Source organism: Anomalospiza imberbis, chromosome 1 (assembly GCF_031753505.1).
Source record: "Anomalospiza imberbis isolate Cuckoo-Finch-1a 21T00152 chromosome 1, ASM3175350v1, whole genome shotgun sequence".
Lineage (NCBI taxonomy): Eukaryota > Metazoa > Chordata > Aves > Passeriformes > Viduidae > Anomalospiza > Anomalospiza imberbis.
This window is the reverse complement of record NC_089681.1, coordinates 102,718,478-102,735,964: the sequence shown is the minus strand read 5'-3', so window position 1 is coordinate 102,735,964 and position 17,487 is coordinate 102,718,478. Positions and strand designations below refer to the sequence as shown.

General features: G+C 36.5%; 1 protein-coding gene across 12 annotated transcripts in view; it reads left to right on the top strand.

Moving 5' to 3' along the window:
- The window catches only part of EZH2 (enhancer of zeste 2 polycomb repressive complex 2 subunit), a 51,384-nt gene that overhangs the window by 23,122 nt on the left and 10,775 nt on the right, over positions 1 to 17,487 (top strand). For 4 of the 12 annotated variants that reach the window (XM_068203046.1, XM_068203055.1, XM_068203064.1 and 1 more), the window contains 9 exons: positions 2,786 to 2,902; positions 4,270 to 4,408; positions 6,558 to 6,701; positions 7,255 to 7,357; positions 7,922 to 8,085; positions 14,594 to 14,685; positions 15,617 to 15,857; positions 16,280 to 16,449; positions 16,813 to 16,907. In XM_068203046.1, coding sequence (XP_068059147.1) covers positions 2,786 to 2,902; positions 4,270 to 4,408; positions 6,558 to 6,701; positions 7,255 to 7,357; positions 7,922 to 8,085; positions 14,594 to 14,685; positions 15,617 to 15,857; positions 16,280 to 16,449; positions 16,813 to 16,907 — 1,265 coding nt within the window. The other 8 variants (XM_068203039.1, XM_068203020.1, XM_068203071.1 and 5 more) reach the window with 7 other exon arrangements.

Sequence of the window (17,487 nt, the reverse complement as noted above, 5' to 3'; positions counted from 1 at the left end):
TTGGTTAACATGTGTTGTGGTAATTTCACTTAAAAGGTTGTTAGCACGTTTTCATTTTATTACTGTAAAGTTGGCTGTTCTTTATATATTTTTTTCAGCATATGACTTGGCAGCTCAGCGTGTTTTGTATGAGTGTCCTAAAGAATTTATTTATTGTGTACTTTGATCGTATGACTTCTGCAAAGTAATAACTATGTAGCAGGCTACCTGGCTTTGAATGACACACAAATGTGAAACTTCTTTATTTCTGATCATGACTGGATCATACCTCGGCATCCTTTAATAAAACTGTTCTGTCTCCGTGGTACTGGGAGTTTACTCTTGCTCCTGTTGGAGTTAGATTAATGAATCCTTGTGTTGCACAGACTGGATGCTAAATTTGTGAAGAACACTTCCATAAGTTGTGGCATAATTTGAGCACCTAAAATGGTTTCCGCATAATTGGTAAGGTTGAAAGGGACCACTGGATGTCATCTAGTGCAACTTTCCTGCTCAAGCAGGGTTGTCCTAGAGCATGTTACTCAGGATTGTGTTCTGTGTCATGGTAACTTCAACAGTGATTTAAGCCCATTCCAGCTCTCTATATTCATCCCAGCTTAATTTACCTTATTTTTAAATTGCTCTTTAGGCACTTTTTCCACACTTTATAAGTTTGAAGATGTTTATCTGAAATAATCTGAAAAGCAAACTCTTTTCAGTAGGGTAAGAATGAAAAGACTTTACTGTGAATAGGTTAAAAAAAGCAAACCAAAGTACTTTGTCTGCAAATAAATTTGCAGAGTTTCTTTTCCTAAAAATTTTAGTGGAGAACTGGGGAGTGGGAGTGTGTCACTGAGGTGCATTTGTGTGCATGCATGTTCAAATGCAAGAAGGAGAGGACCTTCGTGTGTTATCTTTTAAATGCTGAATATGCAGTTACTCATGTACACCTCTATAGCTATTGTGTGGGATCAGAGCTGATAATAATTGACACAGGTACACATCCAATTTTCACATTTTTTTGTTAGTAGAAGATTGTTCCTCTTTCTTTTTTCTTTTCTTTCAAGAGTGGTGTTCACTATTCTTTATGTTAATTTCCTGCCTGTATTGATAGAGCACACTAATTACTACATTCAATCCAGTCTGTGTCTCATTAATCAGAACTCTAATGCTTGATTTAAGGTTGCCATAATTTATAGTGAGAGAAGTGAGAAGAAAAAATGCTGGGGACTTTAAAAGATTACTTTAAAATTGTCTTTTCTTAATATGCTGAATTTCTTCAGAGTTGCATAAGACACTGGCTAGAAATAGAAAGGTTGTGTGAGAGCCTTCCTGTGTTTGGTGAAGAGTGCAGGGCATTGCTGGTGACAGTCAGCATCAAGTGGAGACCATAGCATGCCCTTTGCAGACCTACCAGACATCAACCTGAGTTCCATACCAGAACAACCGAGCAGCGTAACTGAGGCTTAGTACCAAACACTGAGTCACTTTGACGTAGCCCATTTGTCAGCCCGAGACTTCTAGTTCCAAAGATAAAAGTAATTCTTTTACTTTTGTATTTTGCTTTAAAAATACATGAAAAATATGCTAGGTGGCTGCTAGCTAGAAAATTAAACATTAACCTGAAATGGGAGTGAAGCGGTAGCCTTGGATGTCTAGAATATTAATATACACAGCAGAAATCTAATTTCATTTGCTGCAGATTAAAAAGAAAAGAAATAAATCTAGCTTGTGTCATTCTGCCGGGTAACTGTCTCTGTATATTGTTTGTTACATTACTTTGTGTATTTCTTCAGAAATGTGAAGCTCTGTTCATCTTTCCCTTCTGGAAAGGAGAAAGATCTTTTGTCTCCACTTCCTTTTTTCTTTTCAGGTAGCTATAATAGCTGTTCTAAACTTTGTTTTACCTACCTCCAATTCTTCTCTGTTGTACTTCCCCTAGCTTTGTACGTTGCTGTCTACTTTTGCTTGTAACGTTTTTCCCCAGGGTTCTTCATACTGCCGTCCAAGTATTTGAGAAAAGTTGATTTATGTTTGTAACTGTTGATTATTAGATGCAAGAATAACTTAATTGTTGTCTGTATTTCTGTGGATTGTTTATCCTTTGAAGGCTACCTAAATCTCTGAATATCCAAAACAGAAGTCCTGTAGCTGAAAAACTCATTGATGTATCCAGAGTTACATATTAAGAATTAATTTTTGTTTTTCCTTTGCAAGCAGTGAGCATAATGAAAGACTTGAGGATAGGATAAACAGAAGATAATTGAGAAACAAGGCAGGAATTAAAAAGACATATGGAGTTTTTATTTATATAAGGTGTCTTGCTGGCATTAAAGTAAAATTTTATTTATTTTTATAACATAAGTAATACATGATTTCTGCAGTGTATTGATCTGAAGCCAGGGGTATTCACTTGCCCCTCAGATGGTCTGAGTGAATACACTAACATCAGTGTAGCAGCAGCAACAGGTACTAAATCTGTTTTGAGATACCAAACCTAATTTGTATTGTAGGTTGAATAGTCTGAGTAAAATAATATCACAGCCACTTAATAATAAGTGGAAAAATGCTGTCATGATCTATTAGCGAATATATTGACATATAAATAATTCTTGAGGTTCCTTTCTCTTGCTAAAAATATTATTCCTATTATGCCTTAAAAAACTGATGTATTTTTCAAAGGTTGATATGGCTACTTTTGAGAAACTCTTTGAATTTTGTACATTGTAGAGTGTTCTGTGATTTATTTTTGTTTGTTTTTTTCCTGATGTTGCTATGTAAGTGTAACTTCAACTTCTTATTTCAGTGCTCTGTTACCAGTGACATTGATTTTCCAAAACAAGTCATCCCACTGAAGACTCTCAATGCTGTTGCTTCTGTGCCTATAATGTATTCTTGGTCTCCCCTTCAACAGAATTTTATGGTAAGTTTAAACAAGTGTAGGGACGAGAAAGGTATGGAGAAAAGGGAGGTGTTTATTTTAGAAGTATGCCAGCAAAATCTATTGCCAATTACCCTCCCTACTTTAGGTATTGGTGATATGGCAGTAATAATCAGAAATAAGCTCTCCCAAATAAAATAAATAGAAAGGTAACTTTGCGAACTGAATCTCTGTCCTCAATGTACCTAAGTATCTCCAAAATCTTGCTGTAAAATTTATTTAATTCAGGTGACCTATTGTCTTTTGTGGCCGTTAACAAATGTAGTTTTATTTTAAGTATCTAATTAGTGTAGTGAGAAATGTTTTCTGAGGGATATGAATGCTTTAATGTAAGGCAATGAACCAACATATCTGTAACAGAATAGTAATTCTTGTGGAATAAAAGGAGCTAAATCCTGAAATAGACTCCCCACATAATGGTCATTCTCATATCTGAGTATGCCCTTTTTTTTTTCAGATTAACTTCACTGTGTGCAGAAGCCATAGCAATAGATTTCTGATATAGGTATTTGACTTTTTGAAAAGTTTAGCTTATTGCAAACCTTTGTCGCATCATTTTGTATATGACCACCTTTGCTGAGTAGTTATTTTGATAATAATTGTTATGAAATAATTTAAACAACAGCTTTTTTATCAGTATACATATACAGTTTTTTCACACCTTTTTCTCCTTGCTTTCAATTCAACAGTGTTTGGATATATTGGATGGGTACAGAATCATGATCAGCAGGAAAGTTTATTTTTTTAACAATAGAAGGTTCTTTTGTAGTATTGGAAGATGCAGCTGAGTATCAAGGTCCGTAAATTCTATTGATGGGAGTATTAATGCATTTAGTCTGTATGCAGTCAAAAAAAAAAAAGGGACAATGGAGTTCAGATTAAATTTTCAGGCATGTTTCTCTGTTTGCTCTTTAGACACGTTTAAGTTAGAGTCTTTTTGTAGCATATTTTCTTATCTCTGGCCAAACAATGAAAGGGTGGTTCCCATTGTGTTTTCTTAGATTACTGTAAGAGAGAACCCCCAAGAGGGGATGAATAAATTTACCAAGTGCAAGCTTCCCAAAGCCAGATAACTTAATGAGTTTCCATGTTAGAAACTTCGTGGAAATGCTCCGCTAACCTTAGGATTAGGAGCTAATGTTAATATTTTGAGCCAGCCACTAAGAATGCAAAGAATTGTTGAAAGTCTTTGAGGGTTTTGTTTTTCTAGTTAATGGTAAATGTGCTAAAGTGGTGAAGCTAGTTAATTTACTGTTTTAGGCAGAGTCCTGTAGATAGTGAAAAACAATGCAGAAATGGTCACTTGACAACACAATTTAAAACTGTTTGATTATCACTGTTGTTCCTAGGTAGAGGACGAAACTGTTTTACATAACATTCCATATATGGGAGATGAAGTGCTTGACCAGGATGGTACCTTTATTGAAGAACTGATCAAGAACTATGATGGGAAAGTGCATGGAGACAGAGGTGAGCCCAAACACTCAGGTATACTAATCATTTCTTGCTATATAAATTATTGTTGTAGTGTTGCTTAAGGCCTGATGTATGATTGTTACAGTAGTATCTCTACAACTTCTACATGGTTTAAACATTGGGTATAACAGGCTTCCTTATTTAAATGTATTGTTCTGCATTTTCATTAGGCTGCAAAGTTTTAAGCAGCAGTGTGGAGAAATTAGGCACACTAACTTTTTCTTTATACCACACAGTGATTCAGTTTTGTGCTCAGAGCTTTGGAATATGATATTGTGATGTGTGTATGTTTCCTGCCTAGCAGAAAGTGGCAGGATGATTATGCAAAACTCTGATAATTACAACATTTGCAAATGTGATTCAATAGAATAACCTCTTGTAGGTTTGTGGGGTTTTCTTCCCTCCCTTTCTTTAAGGAACTTGCTAGCTATTTAAAAACCCCCTCTCTGTAAATCAGCTTACAGAGCAAAGTTGTATCCTGTTGGTACCGAAGTATTACATATATTTATTCTGAGATGTAGTTTAACTACTCTCCTGTGTGGAAGGTGGCCTACCTGCAGTGTAATCTGTCCCTCATTTTGCTCAAGTCTCTGAAGTGGCGACCTTTCACTTGCTCTGTGCTCCCTCAGAACTGGCTTATACAAGCCTCAACTTCACTTGTAGAGGTTTCTCTTGACTGCTGTGATTTCCCCTTCTCAGAGATACTACCCACACACTGCACCCCTTCCCTCAAACAGAGAATAGCTTCTTAAAATTAATCATATTCCTGTTAATGCTGACACATCTGAGAAAGATAACCACATTTTTTGAGTTTGTGTACCATTTATGATGGTTAAGCCTGTGATTCAATAATAAATGCTACTCAGTCCTACTAGACTCGTTAATGTCCTCAGTATAGCTGGTGCCTTTGTATTTCATAAGAAACATGGAATGTTTTGTGGGCTTTGGCCTTTGGATACTTTTACACGTTTACTGATTGCCCTGTCAGAAAACTGGTTATGTCAAAATGATAACATTACTACTAAATGTCTTCTGTTATTGATTTAATTTATTATTAAAGGAGTTTAGCTTTAAAATTCATCCTGTTTGAGCATCTTGAGATGCAAGTTTATGATGGCAATTACTATTATCATGAGTTCTCCATAAAATATAAAATATATTAGAAGTAGAGAGACTTTTCTAGTCGCCCAATAACTTGTATTGTGTGACAGTAATTAAATGTAAATACTGTTGGAATCTGTAATCCATAGGCATTCCTATATAAGAGTCAGAATTCTAAACTAACTCTGTAATTGCACTTTTGGGAGACAATTTGTACTAACCTGTGTGTGTATATTAAGAGTTTGCTTAAAACATCCGAGTGGTATTTTCATTGTCTATGTAGCAATAAAACTTATTTTCTGTCAAGTAATTTTGACATGCAAACCCAGTCCAGGTTCAAAAGGACAGTAATAATCACTACAGTTCCCACATAGCTCATAGTGGTTTTTTTTTTTTTTTTTTTTTTTTTTTGAATAGTCTCTGTGATTTTTCATTTCTGCAGAAATGCCTATTGTTTAATCTGTTCTGCCATCTGAATATCACAGCAGAATATAATCAAATAAATAGATACATGCAGCATTGCAACTTTCAGTTTTCTCTTGAATTTTTTGTATATAACTGCATTCTTTTTTTATCACCCAGCTAGTGGGGTCTATTGTGGGAAGTGGATTCTAAGGAACTACCTTAGCAAAAATCTCTCTGGAGATTCCTTAGCTGCCTAAGGATTAGTTTATAGACTATTAGCATGCATTTCCAGATTGGCTTAAACCCAGCCATGTTGGAATTGGGATTCTGGCATAAAATCTCTTAAATAATGTAGCTGGTAGTATTTTTTATCTTACAAGGAAGAGAGATTTATATATGTACATGGCACAGGGAGTTGGGAAAAAAATTGTGGGAATTTTCTTCTTCCATTCCCTGTTGGTAGTCTAAGAAATGAGTAATGAGCTTTTTTAACTGGTCTTGGTTTGTACACTGCTATTTAAGAGGGGAAAACTACAAAACTACTTTTCATAAATGACAGCATTTGCCCTAGTTTAATTAAAGTGTAAGGAGGATTAAAAATACCTCATAAACACCTTGTGTTTTTTTGTTCACTCCCAATTTTGCTGGATTTCAGAATGTGGATTTATCAATGATGAAATATTTGTTGAGTTGGTCAATGCCCTTGGTCAATATAGTGATGATGAAGATGATGATGATGGAGATGACAATCATGATGAAAGAGATGACAAGCAAAAAGAACGGGAAGGTAACAGGATGGGTACGTCTATCTGCAGACTTTAAGAATTAAACTCAAAATGTTTTGTTTAACTACTCAATAAATTTGTTCAAACCCATCTTCCTATGTGATAGTTTTCAAGTCTAAAGTAGCATAATTTTCATAATTTCCTTTGTCATTTAGTTCAAGATTTCTATCGAGAACACTATGACAGACACTTTTGCCAATTTTTTGTTCATTGGCATACTGAGGCAGTCAAATGCACCAAAAATCAGTCAGGTATCTGACTAATAAATGCTTTGGTATGCCTCAGAAAATGATGTATCATTATTCCAAAGCAGGCAGAGTTCTGAATTTCCATCTCCATCTGCTGGTGAAATAATGGTTTATCAGAATTTTACTAGTAGGTTTTTCTCATCAGGAAAAATCACTTAACACAGTTAAAATTGTAAGTGATTTGGAAATAAAAATCTTTACGTCTTTTTTACGTTAGAATTTTGGCAAACACCCCCTTTCTCTGAACACCTTCTTGAGGTAGCAAAGGAGCAGAAATAAATTTTTTTTTGTTTTCCAAATTTTTTTGCTTCCTTGACAGAGAAGGAAACCCACCCACCTCGGAGATTTCCTTCTGACAAGATATTTGAAGCCATTTCCTCAATGTTTCCAGACAAGGGTACAGCAGAAGAATTGAAAGAGAAGTAAGAACATATTTCTTAGAGTATGTTGCTGTGTTGCTTTATGAAACAAAGATTCCTCTATAAAATAAATCCTTCATTAAATAGTTGATTAGGAATGTTCCCCTTGCAGCTAATTCTGTGGCATTTGTGTGACTTCTGCAAGTGACACTGAAAGGGATTTGGCTCTCTCACCCAAGTCAAACAATACAGAAGTGTTTATTAGCCTTCCCTTTAAACTGTTGAAAAGTGGGTGCTTGTATGTCTCTAATAATCTTTCATTTTTTGAGGTGGTAAAATAAAAGCTATTGCTAAAAGAAAAATCTTCTTTTTGGAGTTAGAGATACTATGTATGAGGTTGTGATGGTCTTGAAAACAAATGCATTATTTCCTAGTCAATTTGTATTAATGAGTATGGAATTAATAACTTGTCATGTCACTAACAGATTGGCCTTTTTAGCCGACACATATTTCTTAGGGTTTTTTTAAGTTGTCATTGAAAATACAGAGTGGTACTGGAATAAAAACCACTTTAATTTAAAAAAAAGATTATATTCAATAAATAACTTCTATTATTTTGCTTTAAAGATACAAAGAACTCACTGAGCAGCAGCTTCCTGGAGCTCTTCCTCCTGAGTGCACACCGAACATAGATGGACCAAATGCTAAATCTGTTCAGAGGGAGCAAAGCCTGCACTCCTTTCACACACTCTTCTGTAGACGCTGTTTTAAATACGATTGCTTCTTACATCGTAAGTACAATGAAAGGGTGCTCGTAAATGTCTTACTTTTTTTTGTAAGTCAGGAGACTTAAAAGTACCATAAGATCCAATGCAGAAGGAAGGAAAGAGAAGAAAAAATAAAAGCAGAATTATCTCTAAAGTTTGTGAAAGCAGCTCGTACATGTTGACATTATTTTGCAGTGGAAACTATACCTCAGGAAAATGAATGCACCTGTGTGGGTAGTTTGTTATTCCTTTTGCATTTGGGACTTTGTATAGAATTCCTGACTTGGACCAATCTGTAACATCACTTCTCTTTTTATATAGTCTGTAAGAAAACTACATTGTTTTCTTCTATTATTGTTTATGTGTTACACTTTCTCAGTTTGTGCATGGAGAATTGGATATATTTTTCTATTAAAAATCCTGGTTATTCATCAGACTTGCTTCATTTTCCACTAGGGAGAATGAGCACTCATGAACTGTTTTCTCTTTTATTCTGCCATGTTACTTTCTAGCTAGATTAGTTGTACTTGGTTATTTGAAGAATTGTTTCAGTGAGTTGAGTTTTAGAAATTGTGATGTCCTTTCCCCTCATCTGCTTTCATGTTGCCCCATTGTTTTGGGTCAACAAGCTGACAAGAGCTTAGCAGTGATGTTGGCTTTCACTTGCAAAGTGTGAAGAGATTCTGAAGTGCTACTTGAGACAATTATTCTGAACAGAGTTGAATGTAAAGGGGAAACTAACAGCCAAATATGAAGTGGTTTTAACTTGTAGCAGTATACTGTGATGCCCTCTATACCAAATTAATTTTCGCCTTTGACTTAGCTGTTCATTTGCATGTTCCACTGTGAGTGCGCATGCATGTTCATTTGGGAATCCTTGTGCTTTGTCAGCAGCTCCTCATCCAGCACACATGCAATCTGCCTGTGTTTGCACTGCACACTGAAGGCTTTGCACAGTGCTGCTGCTTTTTCATATCCCTTGATTGCCTTTCAGTAGAAGGAGGAATTGGAGTTGTTCTCAGGTGGTGGGGAGGGGGGAAGCTTTTCATGTTCTTTGTTCCTTTAGTACTTGAGGATTTTGGAGTTAGGTCTGTTAGTTTCACTTTCTCCTTATATTCAGTTGGCAGGCCTTGCTAGAAAATGCAAAATAAAAAATAAAAGGAAGCTGTTACTTCTGCATAATGTTCAAGAACAGTAAGTTTTCTGGAGTAAGCTGTTGCCTTGACCAGCCAGCTTCAACACAATGTGACGCTGTAGGTCTTGTGGTGTCTTAGTTGCCAGGACACTCAATATATGCTGTGTATAGCCCTGGTCTGTAGGACAGGGAAGTGAAGCTGTATGCTGACTGTTGGCAATCTGTTTGTCTGACAGGGGTTTTAGGAGTTCTTGACACTCTCAATAGTCTAGCAGAGAGATTGGGTGCCAATTTTGATTAAGTCAACAAAAAAGAATTGTCTGGACATAGTGAGGTCAGGCTTACTCTAGTAGCACTTCTGAAGACTTGAGATATTTCTGCTGCAGTGATTTTAGGCATTTTTCTCAATGATTTTATAAACTTTTTCTTTTTCAGTGGAGATGGTTGCTCCTCTAAAACACATGTATATTTCACTACTCTATTTTGTTAGTCTATGTAGATTTGCCTTTCATGGTCATTTTTGTAGACTGATAGAAGTACAACTGAAAAGTTTTGCTGGCTACCTGTTGGGTACCTGCTACTTTACCAGACCACAGTTTTGAGGCACCAGTTCTGAGGGACTTTTATAAAAAGAGTGCTATGAAGAATGGGTTCTTGGACTTTTTGTCATGTTCTTGGGTGCCAGCTTCAGTACATGAGAATGTCCAGAGCTATGCCACCGCTTGAAGGTCCTCAGATCTCATACCAGCAGCATCCTTTAAGCCAAAAGCACTGTGCCTCCTCTCTCTGTGTTCATAATCTTGAGATAAAAGACAAAGTGTTTATACTAAAAGATTGCCTAAGTTCTTATTGCTGGTGACTTTTGATATGTACCTTAAGCAAGTTGGTGTTCTTTCCAAAGTGGTGTATGTCCAAGGCTTTATTTAAACTGTGCCTCGTACTTAAAAGTGCCCAAACTTTAAATCAGCCCTTCAGGATTTCAGGGCCATGACAGAAAGAGGGATGCATAGCACTTCCCCCGTGGAAGCATTCAGGACTTAGCTTTGTGTCAGATGGAGGGTGAAATGACTGGTTATGACAGTGCTCTTTGTGACAGCCTGTGGCAGCACAGTCGTTGTCACTGATGAGAACGTATTTGATATGTCATCTCTGCAAAGAGATCTCTTGACCTTCACTGTGTGGGCTCAACGTTGGACCCTGAATGTAGTAAGCTGATGCTTCAGTTGCCACTCCCTGAAAACATACCCAAATTCCATTGCAACAATGACTGCTCACTGCTTTGGATGCATTGCTTCCTTTTCCTTTTGTCTGTAGTTACACCAAGAAAAGAGGATTGTTTTCTGTCTGCGTGTCTGTCTGCGTTTCTGTCTAGAGCACTGAATTTTTTTGTTAAAAACTGAGAGAGTCAGTTGTTTGGCCTCTTTGTTTTCTGTGAAATCTTAAGACTCTTGGTCAAAATTCACCTGGCTTATGGCTTGGAATAAGTAACTCATCAAAAAACAAAAAAACCTTTGGTTATTGGAAGTCTGCGGTAGCAATTTTCAGTGTCTCTGCAACAATTTAACAATTTAACTTTTATTACATTTCTACAGTTGCCTCTATGTTCTGTTTCATGATGCACTTGCCAAGTGCTGTGGGATGATGTCCTGGCTTCTGCAGATGACATTTTTGATGAATTACTTTGGTAATGTGGTGGGCTACAGTGACCACTTTGGTACTTTGAAAGGTGTAAATCTCTGGAGAAGGCATAGAGAACTGAAAAAAAAATACAGGAATTCTATTAGGTCTGGTTTTCCTTTTTGTATTTCCCCCTCTTAGATTCCATTTTTGTTAAGATTAGTTAACGATTAGTTATTTTGTAGAGTTTCCAATCTTTGTTCTAAAACATTTGAGTTCAATATAGGAAAAGTTATCATTAGATTTTTAACGTGTCAAGTCCCCTTGACGACCTGGCAATCCCTTTATGTGCAGGTGATGACATAACTGAAAAAACTTGTGTACCGACTTCATTTGCTGACAGCAAGGAATTATGCCTAAATGTCTGGACTAACAAAGAATTTAGAAGAAGGAAAAATATCAGGTAGGGAGAATTTCCCAAATAGCTTGACTATGAAGCAAATGTACATTTCAGGCTAAACTGTTGCCTGTGTACTTTCACATTATTGAAAATGAGAGTTGAGCCTATTGGGGATGAGACAGAAAATAAATCTTGAAGACAGAAAATATGCTCAGGGACACCATTTTAGAATGATTTCTCTTAAGGAAATCATTAAAGAAATACAGACTTTAGATGTTTAGGAAATTTACAAAGCTTTCTGTGATTTTTTTTTTGAAAAAGATTAATACTGATATTTTAAAAATTCATAATACAGTTATACAAATAGTTTTATTCTTATCCTGGGTCGTGTCTTTATTACAAGTATCCCCAAAAAATACCTCTCAATAGAGGTGGTAGATTTTGACTGTAGTTGTCTTTACTGTACCATGTTGGGTGTTTTTTAAATACTTGAACACAAGATGATCCTAATTTTAAGTATCAGATGTAGCCTATTTTTGAGGTCTCATGCGTTTAAAAATAACACAGGTTGATTTGTTTCTTTATATTACAAGTTAATTTCTTCATTTTCTAAAGGAAAACAGTTTTTTTTTTTTTTTAAATACTCATTTTAGGACCTTGCACAAATGAATTTGTGAGAGAAATGATTGCATCTGCAAGTGACATGTAAAAAGAATACCTTTGATTTCTGTACATTGCAGCAGTCTTGTATAGATCATGGCTTGCATATGTTTTAGTGTTCTTCTGCATTGCTGAAAAATTATTTTCCTTGTGGTATGAAGAGAAGGTAAAACACTTAAATGGAAAAAAAACCTTAAAGGAAATGGTATACTGTGCAAATTTGAAGCTGCAATGTTGAAAAACATGGGAATTCCCCTCCCCCCCCATTTTTGGGTAAAGGGCTCCCATAATTTCATTGTTTCTTAAAAGATGGAAAAAGGTGAAATAACTTGGCATTAAATAGCATGGTTTCTTTGTTATTGTAACAAAGTGTAACATATTTTATCTACAGAATATATGAACACTTGAAGGATATGTGAAACATGAGAAGTGGCGGAGTAATGAAAGCTTTTAACTGGAATCTGGGGGAAGAAAGAGCACTAATGGCAACAATATACATTAATTACATTACTTTACTTGCTTGTAAATAATTTTTATATATCTATATGCCCATATATAGCAAATGAAAGCTTTTTCACGTTTCCAGATTTTTAAAATATAGCATATTTGTCCGGAGAAAGGGATGTAATATTTACTTATTGTTACTTTTATTTTGCTTATACCATTTTAAGAAAGCCTTGGAAGAGTACATTGCTTTCCTGGGGGGTTCCCATGTGCTGCTATCATTAATAGAGGCACAATATTATAGAATTTATTATTTGATTTTTCAACTCATCCTCCTTTATGGGAGGGAAGCACAAAGTGTTTCCAAGATGGAACTGGTCACCCTCTCCACTGCTGCCAAAGCAGGTGTTGGAAGAGCTATGCTGCAAGCCAGACCACTGGAATGAAGTTTGCTTTTTAAAGCCTTGTCTGGGAAGATGTGAGCTCTGCCCACATGCTTTAACAGGGAAGGAAGTGCATTTAACAAGTTGGGTCTTTAAAGCATAGTGGACATAGAGAGAGACGCCTCAAGCATGATCTGGAAAAAAATTAATAGGAAATGGCTTAATGAAGGAGATGTGTGAAGTGTTGGTGTGGAACAGCACGTTGAGATCAATAGGGGTAGGAGGGGAGGGATTTCTTCTTTAATTTTGAACATATTAGCACTTCTTATTCACTGAATTTTTATAAGCTTCACTGTAAGATACAGTTACCCAACTGCAGCTGCAGTAAAACTGCAGCATAAGTGCTTCTGCACAGTTTGGAAATCGCACATTTTAAGTTAAGCATCTCTTCTGGGCCTTCATGGAGCATTAGCAAACAGACAGGTAGCACTGAGTACTCTCTTCTTTTTTAGATTTCAGTCCATTCTTCATTTTTGTTCCTTGCAGTTCTGTATGCCACTCTTTACACATTTAGAGGGAAAAAGTATTTATTGATATCTCTCTAAAAAACAAAGTATTTTTTCCTTGAGCACAGATGAGTTGTTTTTAAAAAGAGAATTGCAAAAAACTAATGATAGTATCTTGAAAAGCTCATACATTCATGCTCCCACATTATATTAGGAGCTTTGGTGAGAGTCTAGTTGCAGGTTTTCCAGGCTTCAGAAAAGCTCTATAAGGGGTACAGAGGAGTTCCCAAGACTTCCAGAAAACTGTGAAAAGTCAGTTTCCCTGAAAACACCCTGCTAGGAGACAGGGATTGCCCAGGAGGAGAGCTGGCTCTTGCAAAGAGAGTGGGTAGGAAACTCTGCTCTCCTGTTATCAAGGTGCTCGTGTTGCATGTGTAACATACCCAGTTCTGCTCCTTTCTGAGTCACTGTTCTGCAGCTTTTACAGAGCTGTACAGAGTCTCTCAGATACAGGACCAGACACTTCTCTGCAAGGTGCAAACTTGGCTCACTTATCCAGAGTGACTATACAATGCTAACTTGTTTTTACCCTGCATCTGGGAACTGAATTCTTAAATCCTGTCAGCTTAGCTGGAGTGCTGTTAAACTAATAGAGCAAAAATGCTTATGTGTCCTTCTCACCGATGAAAATGTAAAGTGGGTCCTGTTACCTTTCCAAAGTGTGCGTGGGGTTGGATTTTTTGGCAAGATAGAAATTTAAAAACTGAATCTTACACATTGAAAAGATGATCATTAATTGGAGAAGCCCTGAATAATTCTGTTTAACATGACAACAAAGTAAAGTCTGTTGTTTTGTTGGAAAGGGAGACACACGAAATCTTCCTTGATACATGAAACAAATGTGGTGAATGTCGATGTAAATGGGCATAATGGCTTTCAAGTGGTAGAGGATAGGTTTACATTTGATGTAAGGAAGACATTCTTCACTATGAGGGAAGTGAGCCACTGGAACTGGTTGCCCAGAGAAGCTGTGGTTGCCTCATTCCTGACAATGTTCAAGGCCAGGCTAGATGGGGTTTAATCATCCTGGTCTAGTGGAAGGTGTCCCTGCCCATGGCAGAGAGGAGTTGATTTTTAAGGTCCCTTCTAACCCAAACCATTCCATGATATGTGAAACTTACCTATGTGCTGTCTCTGTATTTAAGTGGTAAGTCATATGTCACGTTATGGGGTTTATTTTATTATTTATTTATTTATTCAATTTGTTAGTATTTTATTCTGGTTTTAGTAAAGTGTTGGTAACCTTGTGTTTTGGGTACAGTTTGAAGTTACATATTCAATGTATTTTTATGTGAAAACTTAAAAATGTGATGTTTTGATTCAACAGCATTCCATGCAACTCCCAATACTTACAAGCGAAAGAATACAGAAACAGCATTAGATAATAAGCCTTGTGGACCTCACTGTTATCAACATTTGGTAAGATAATTTTATATGTCACAATTCACTGAGTGCTGACTGCAGTATAGCGGTATACTTAACTAAGGGCATGCTGGATCTAGGACAGTGCATCTCCTTGTGGGTCATTTGCAGTCGAGCATGTTACCATCAGCTGCTGCGAGAGAAAATGTTTAACTTTCAATCATCTTAAGTAGAAGTATTGTAGATGTAGCCTGAGATATTTGTAGGGAAGAAATATTACTATCACCTAATAATGGTGTTGCTGCTATTCTGTCCAATCTAGTCAAGGAACTGCAGACTTTGCTCTCTTGTAAATTATATCACAACTAAAAATTATAAAGATTTTTTTTAGTTTGCCAAAGGCTGATTCCATCTGGGACTTGTGGTCTTAAGAAGCAATAGGGTGGAAATTAATAAAGTGAAATCTTGAGTACTATAATTTTAAATCTCTCTCATAATTCCCCTAATTTTTTTAGTATGAGAAACTATGCAATTTTCCCGTCTGAAAACTTACTACTCTATATCATACCCCTTTCCACTAGAAAACAAGTTACCAATGCTTGCATTTTAAAAAATGCAGAACACATATTGTATAAGTGCCATATGCAAGAAAAGTTCTTGTATTTTTATGGGTGTTCTCTGTGGGAAATCCTAATTTTTTTCTGTCATCTGGGAAAATAGAAATGTAATACTGAATTATTTTTCACTTGGCAGCCAAAGTAAGAGGTGAACCGAAGCACTGACATGAGTACTTTGTAAGTGTAGATTTTTTTCATGGTAGCATCAAAAGTACTTGCGTTCACGGTTGGAGTGCCTTTAACTGGAACTGTGGTGCACGTGATTATTTTGTAGAAGAGTGGGAAGTTACTCAGGACGCAAGTAGGTGTTCTCCCACTAGTGGAACCACTTCTCGAGTCGTTTGCTGTAAACGGTGATGTTTTGTGTTCAGGAAGGCGCAAAGGAGTTTGCGGCTGCCCTGACCGCGGAGCGCATCAAGACCCCGCCGAAGCGCCCCGGCGGCCGCCGGAGGGGGCGGCTCCCCAACAACACCAGCAGGCCCAGCACGCCCACCATAAACGTTCTGGAGTCAAAGGACACGGACAGCGATCGAGAGGCCGGCACTGAAACCGGCGGGGAAAACAATGATAAAGAGGAAGAGGAAAAGAAAGATGAAACATCCAGTTCCTCTGGTAAGGCTGGTCAGTGCTGCTTCATTCAGTGAGCTGCAGTGCTTGAGAGGATGGAACAAAACCAAAACTATAAAAAAACCAACGCGACAAAAACAACAGAAAGCCAGAACAAGTCGAGCCGTGCAGTCCTTGAAAATGTGTGTTTAGAATGTATGGAACTGAGTGAAAAGACAGAATAATAGTATGAGTTTAATCAAACTGAAAGAGAACATCTGTATTGTCTCAGTTTATGTGTAGGTCATTAATTTGAGTAGCTACTGTTAGCTTCTGTAAGAGGCATGTGAAAAGTGCTTGTTTTTTCTGGCACTTAGGAAACAACAACAAAAAACCTGGGGTATTTTTAAACTGCAGTTAATGATTTGACATTGTGAAGGGCAATGTAAATTTTGATACGTAGCCTTACTCTCAAATATTTATTATAGAAGCAAATTCTAGGTGTCAAACACCAATAAAGATGAAGCCAAATATTGAGCCTCCAGAGAACGTGGAATGGAGTGGTGCAGAAGCTTCAATGTTTAGAGTTCTTATTGGCACCTACTATGACAACTTCTGTGCAATTGCCAGACTGATTGGGACCAAAACGTGCAGACAGGTAAGAAGGGAAGCTACTTGCTAAGAGTCATAGTGATTTACTTTTAAAGCTAAAGTATACAAATACTAGTATTGATTACTAAAAGGGAAAAGTAATTAATTTTCTTGGTTTTCCCAGAATTTATACCACAAATACATAAAAGTTAGTTTTAAATCTGTTTTTAAGTTAAATTTACAGGAGGTTTAAATTAGAGTATCAGTTCTTAAATGACAAAAATAATCAACTTTAAATGTATTGAAAAGAGACTATGACTGGATATAATCTGTAAGTTGTTGGTTGGAGGAAATCATACTAACTTAGAATATGAGCAACTTTGTACTAGTGAGAGATTTATCGTGGATGTGTTATGGTATCTCTTGTTAGGTGTATGAGTTTAGAGTAAAGGAATCTAGTATTATTGCACCAGTCCCTGCTGAAGATGTTGATACTCCTCCCAGAAAGAAGAAAAGGAAACACAGGTAAATCTGTTACTAAATACCCTTAGCATAACAATAAATTTGAGATACAGGGGATCAGAACAGAAAGCGTTTTGGAGGAAAAGTTGTGCAGCTCTTCTTTTGCTTCCAAAACCAAAAGTTGCAGCAATAAAACAAAATGGTGTTTTAATTTCAGAAAAAAATCTTACTGCATTGGCAACTATAACCTTCCTCTTCTCTTTCCCTTTCCTTTCTTTTTAAGCTCTTTAACAGCCAGGTTCTTGTAGGTGTATTGATGCAAGTAGTCAAAACTCTGTTTAGATTAGAAATCGCCTATGCAGCTTGTTGCAGCATTCAAAATAGTGTGGTATAATTATTTTTTACAGCAATAAACATTAAATTCGTGTTTCAATAGGATTGAGTAATGATTGTATGGTATTTTAAAATTAAAACTTATGTTTTTTTAATGATGAAGTGTATTCTAGCAAGCTTCAGATAGCAAGCTAGTAGGATTGCCTTCTTTTTTTTTTTAGGAGAGACTATTCATTTGTAACACCCCAGTTTCATTAGCACCTAGAACACCAACTAAAAAACCAGGTTAACAAGTTGTTATTTGAAGTGA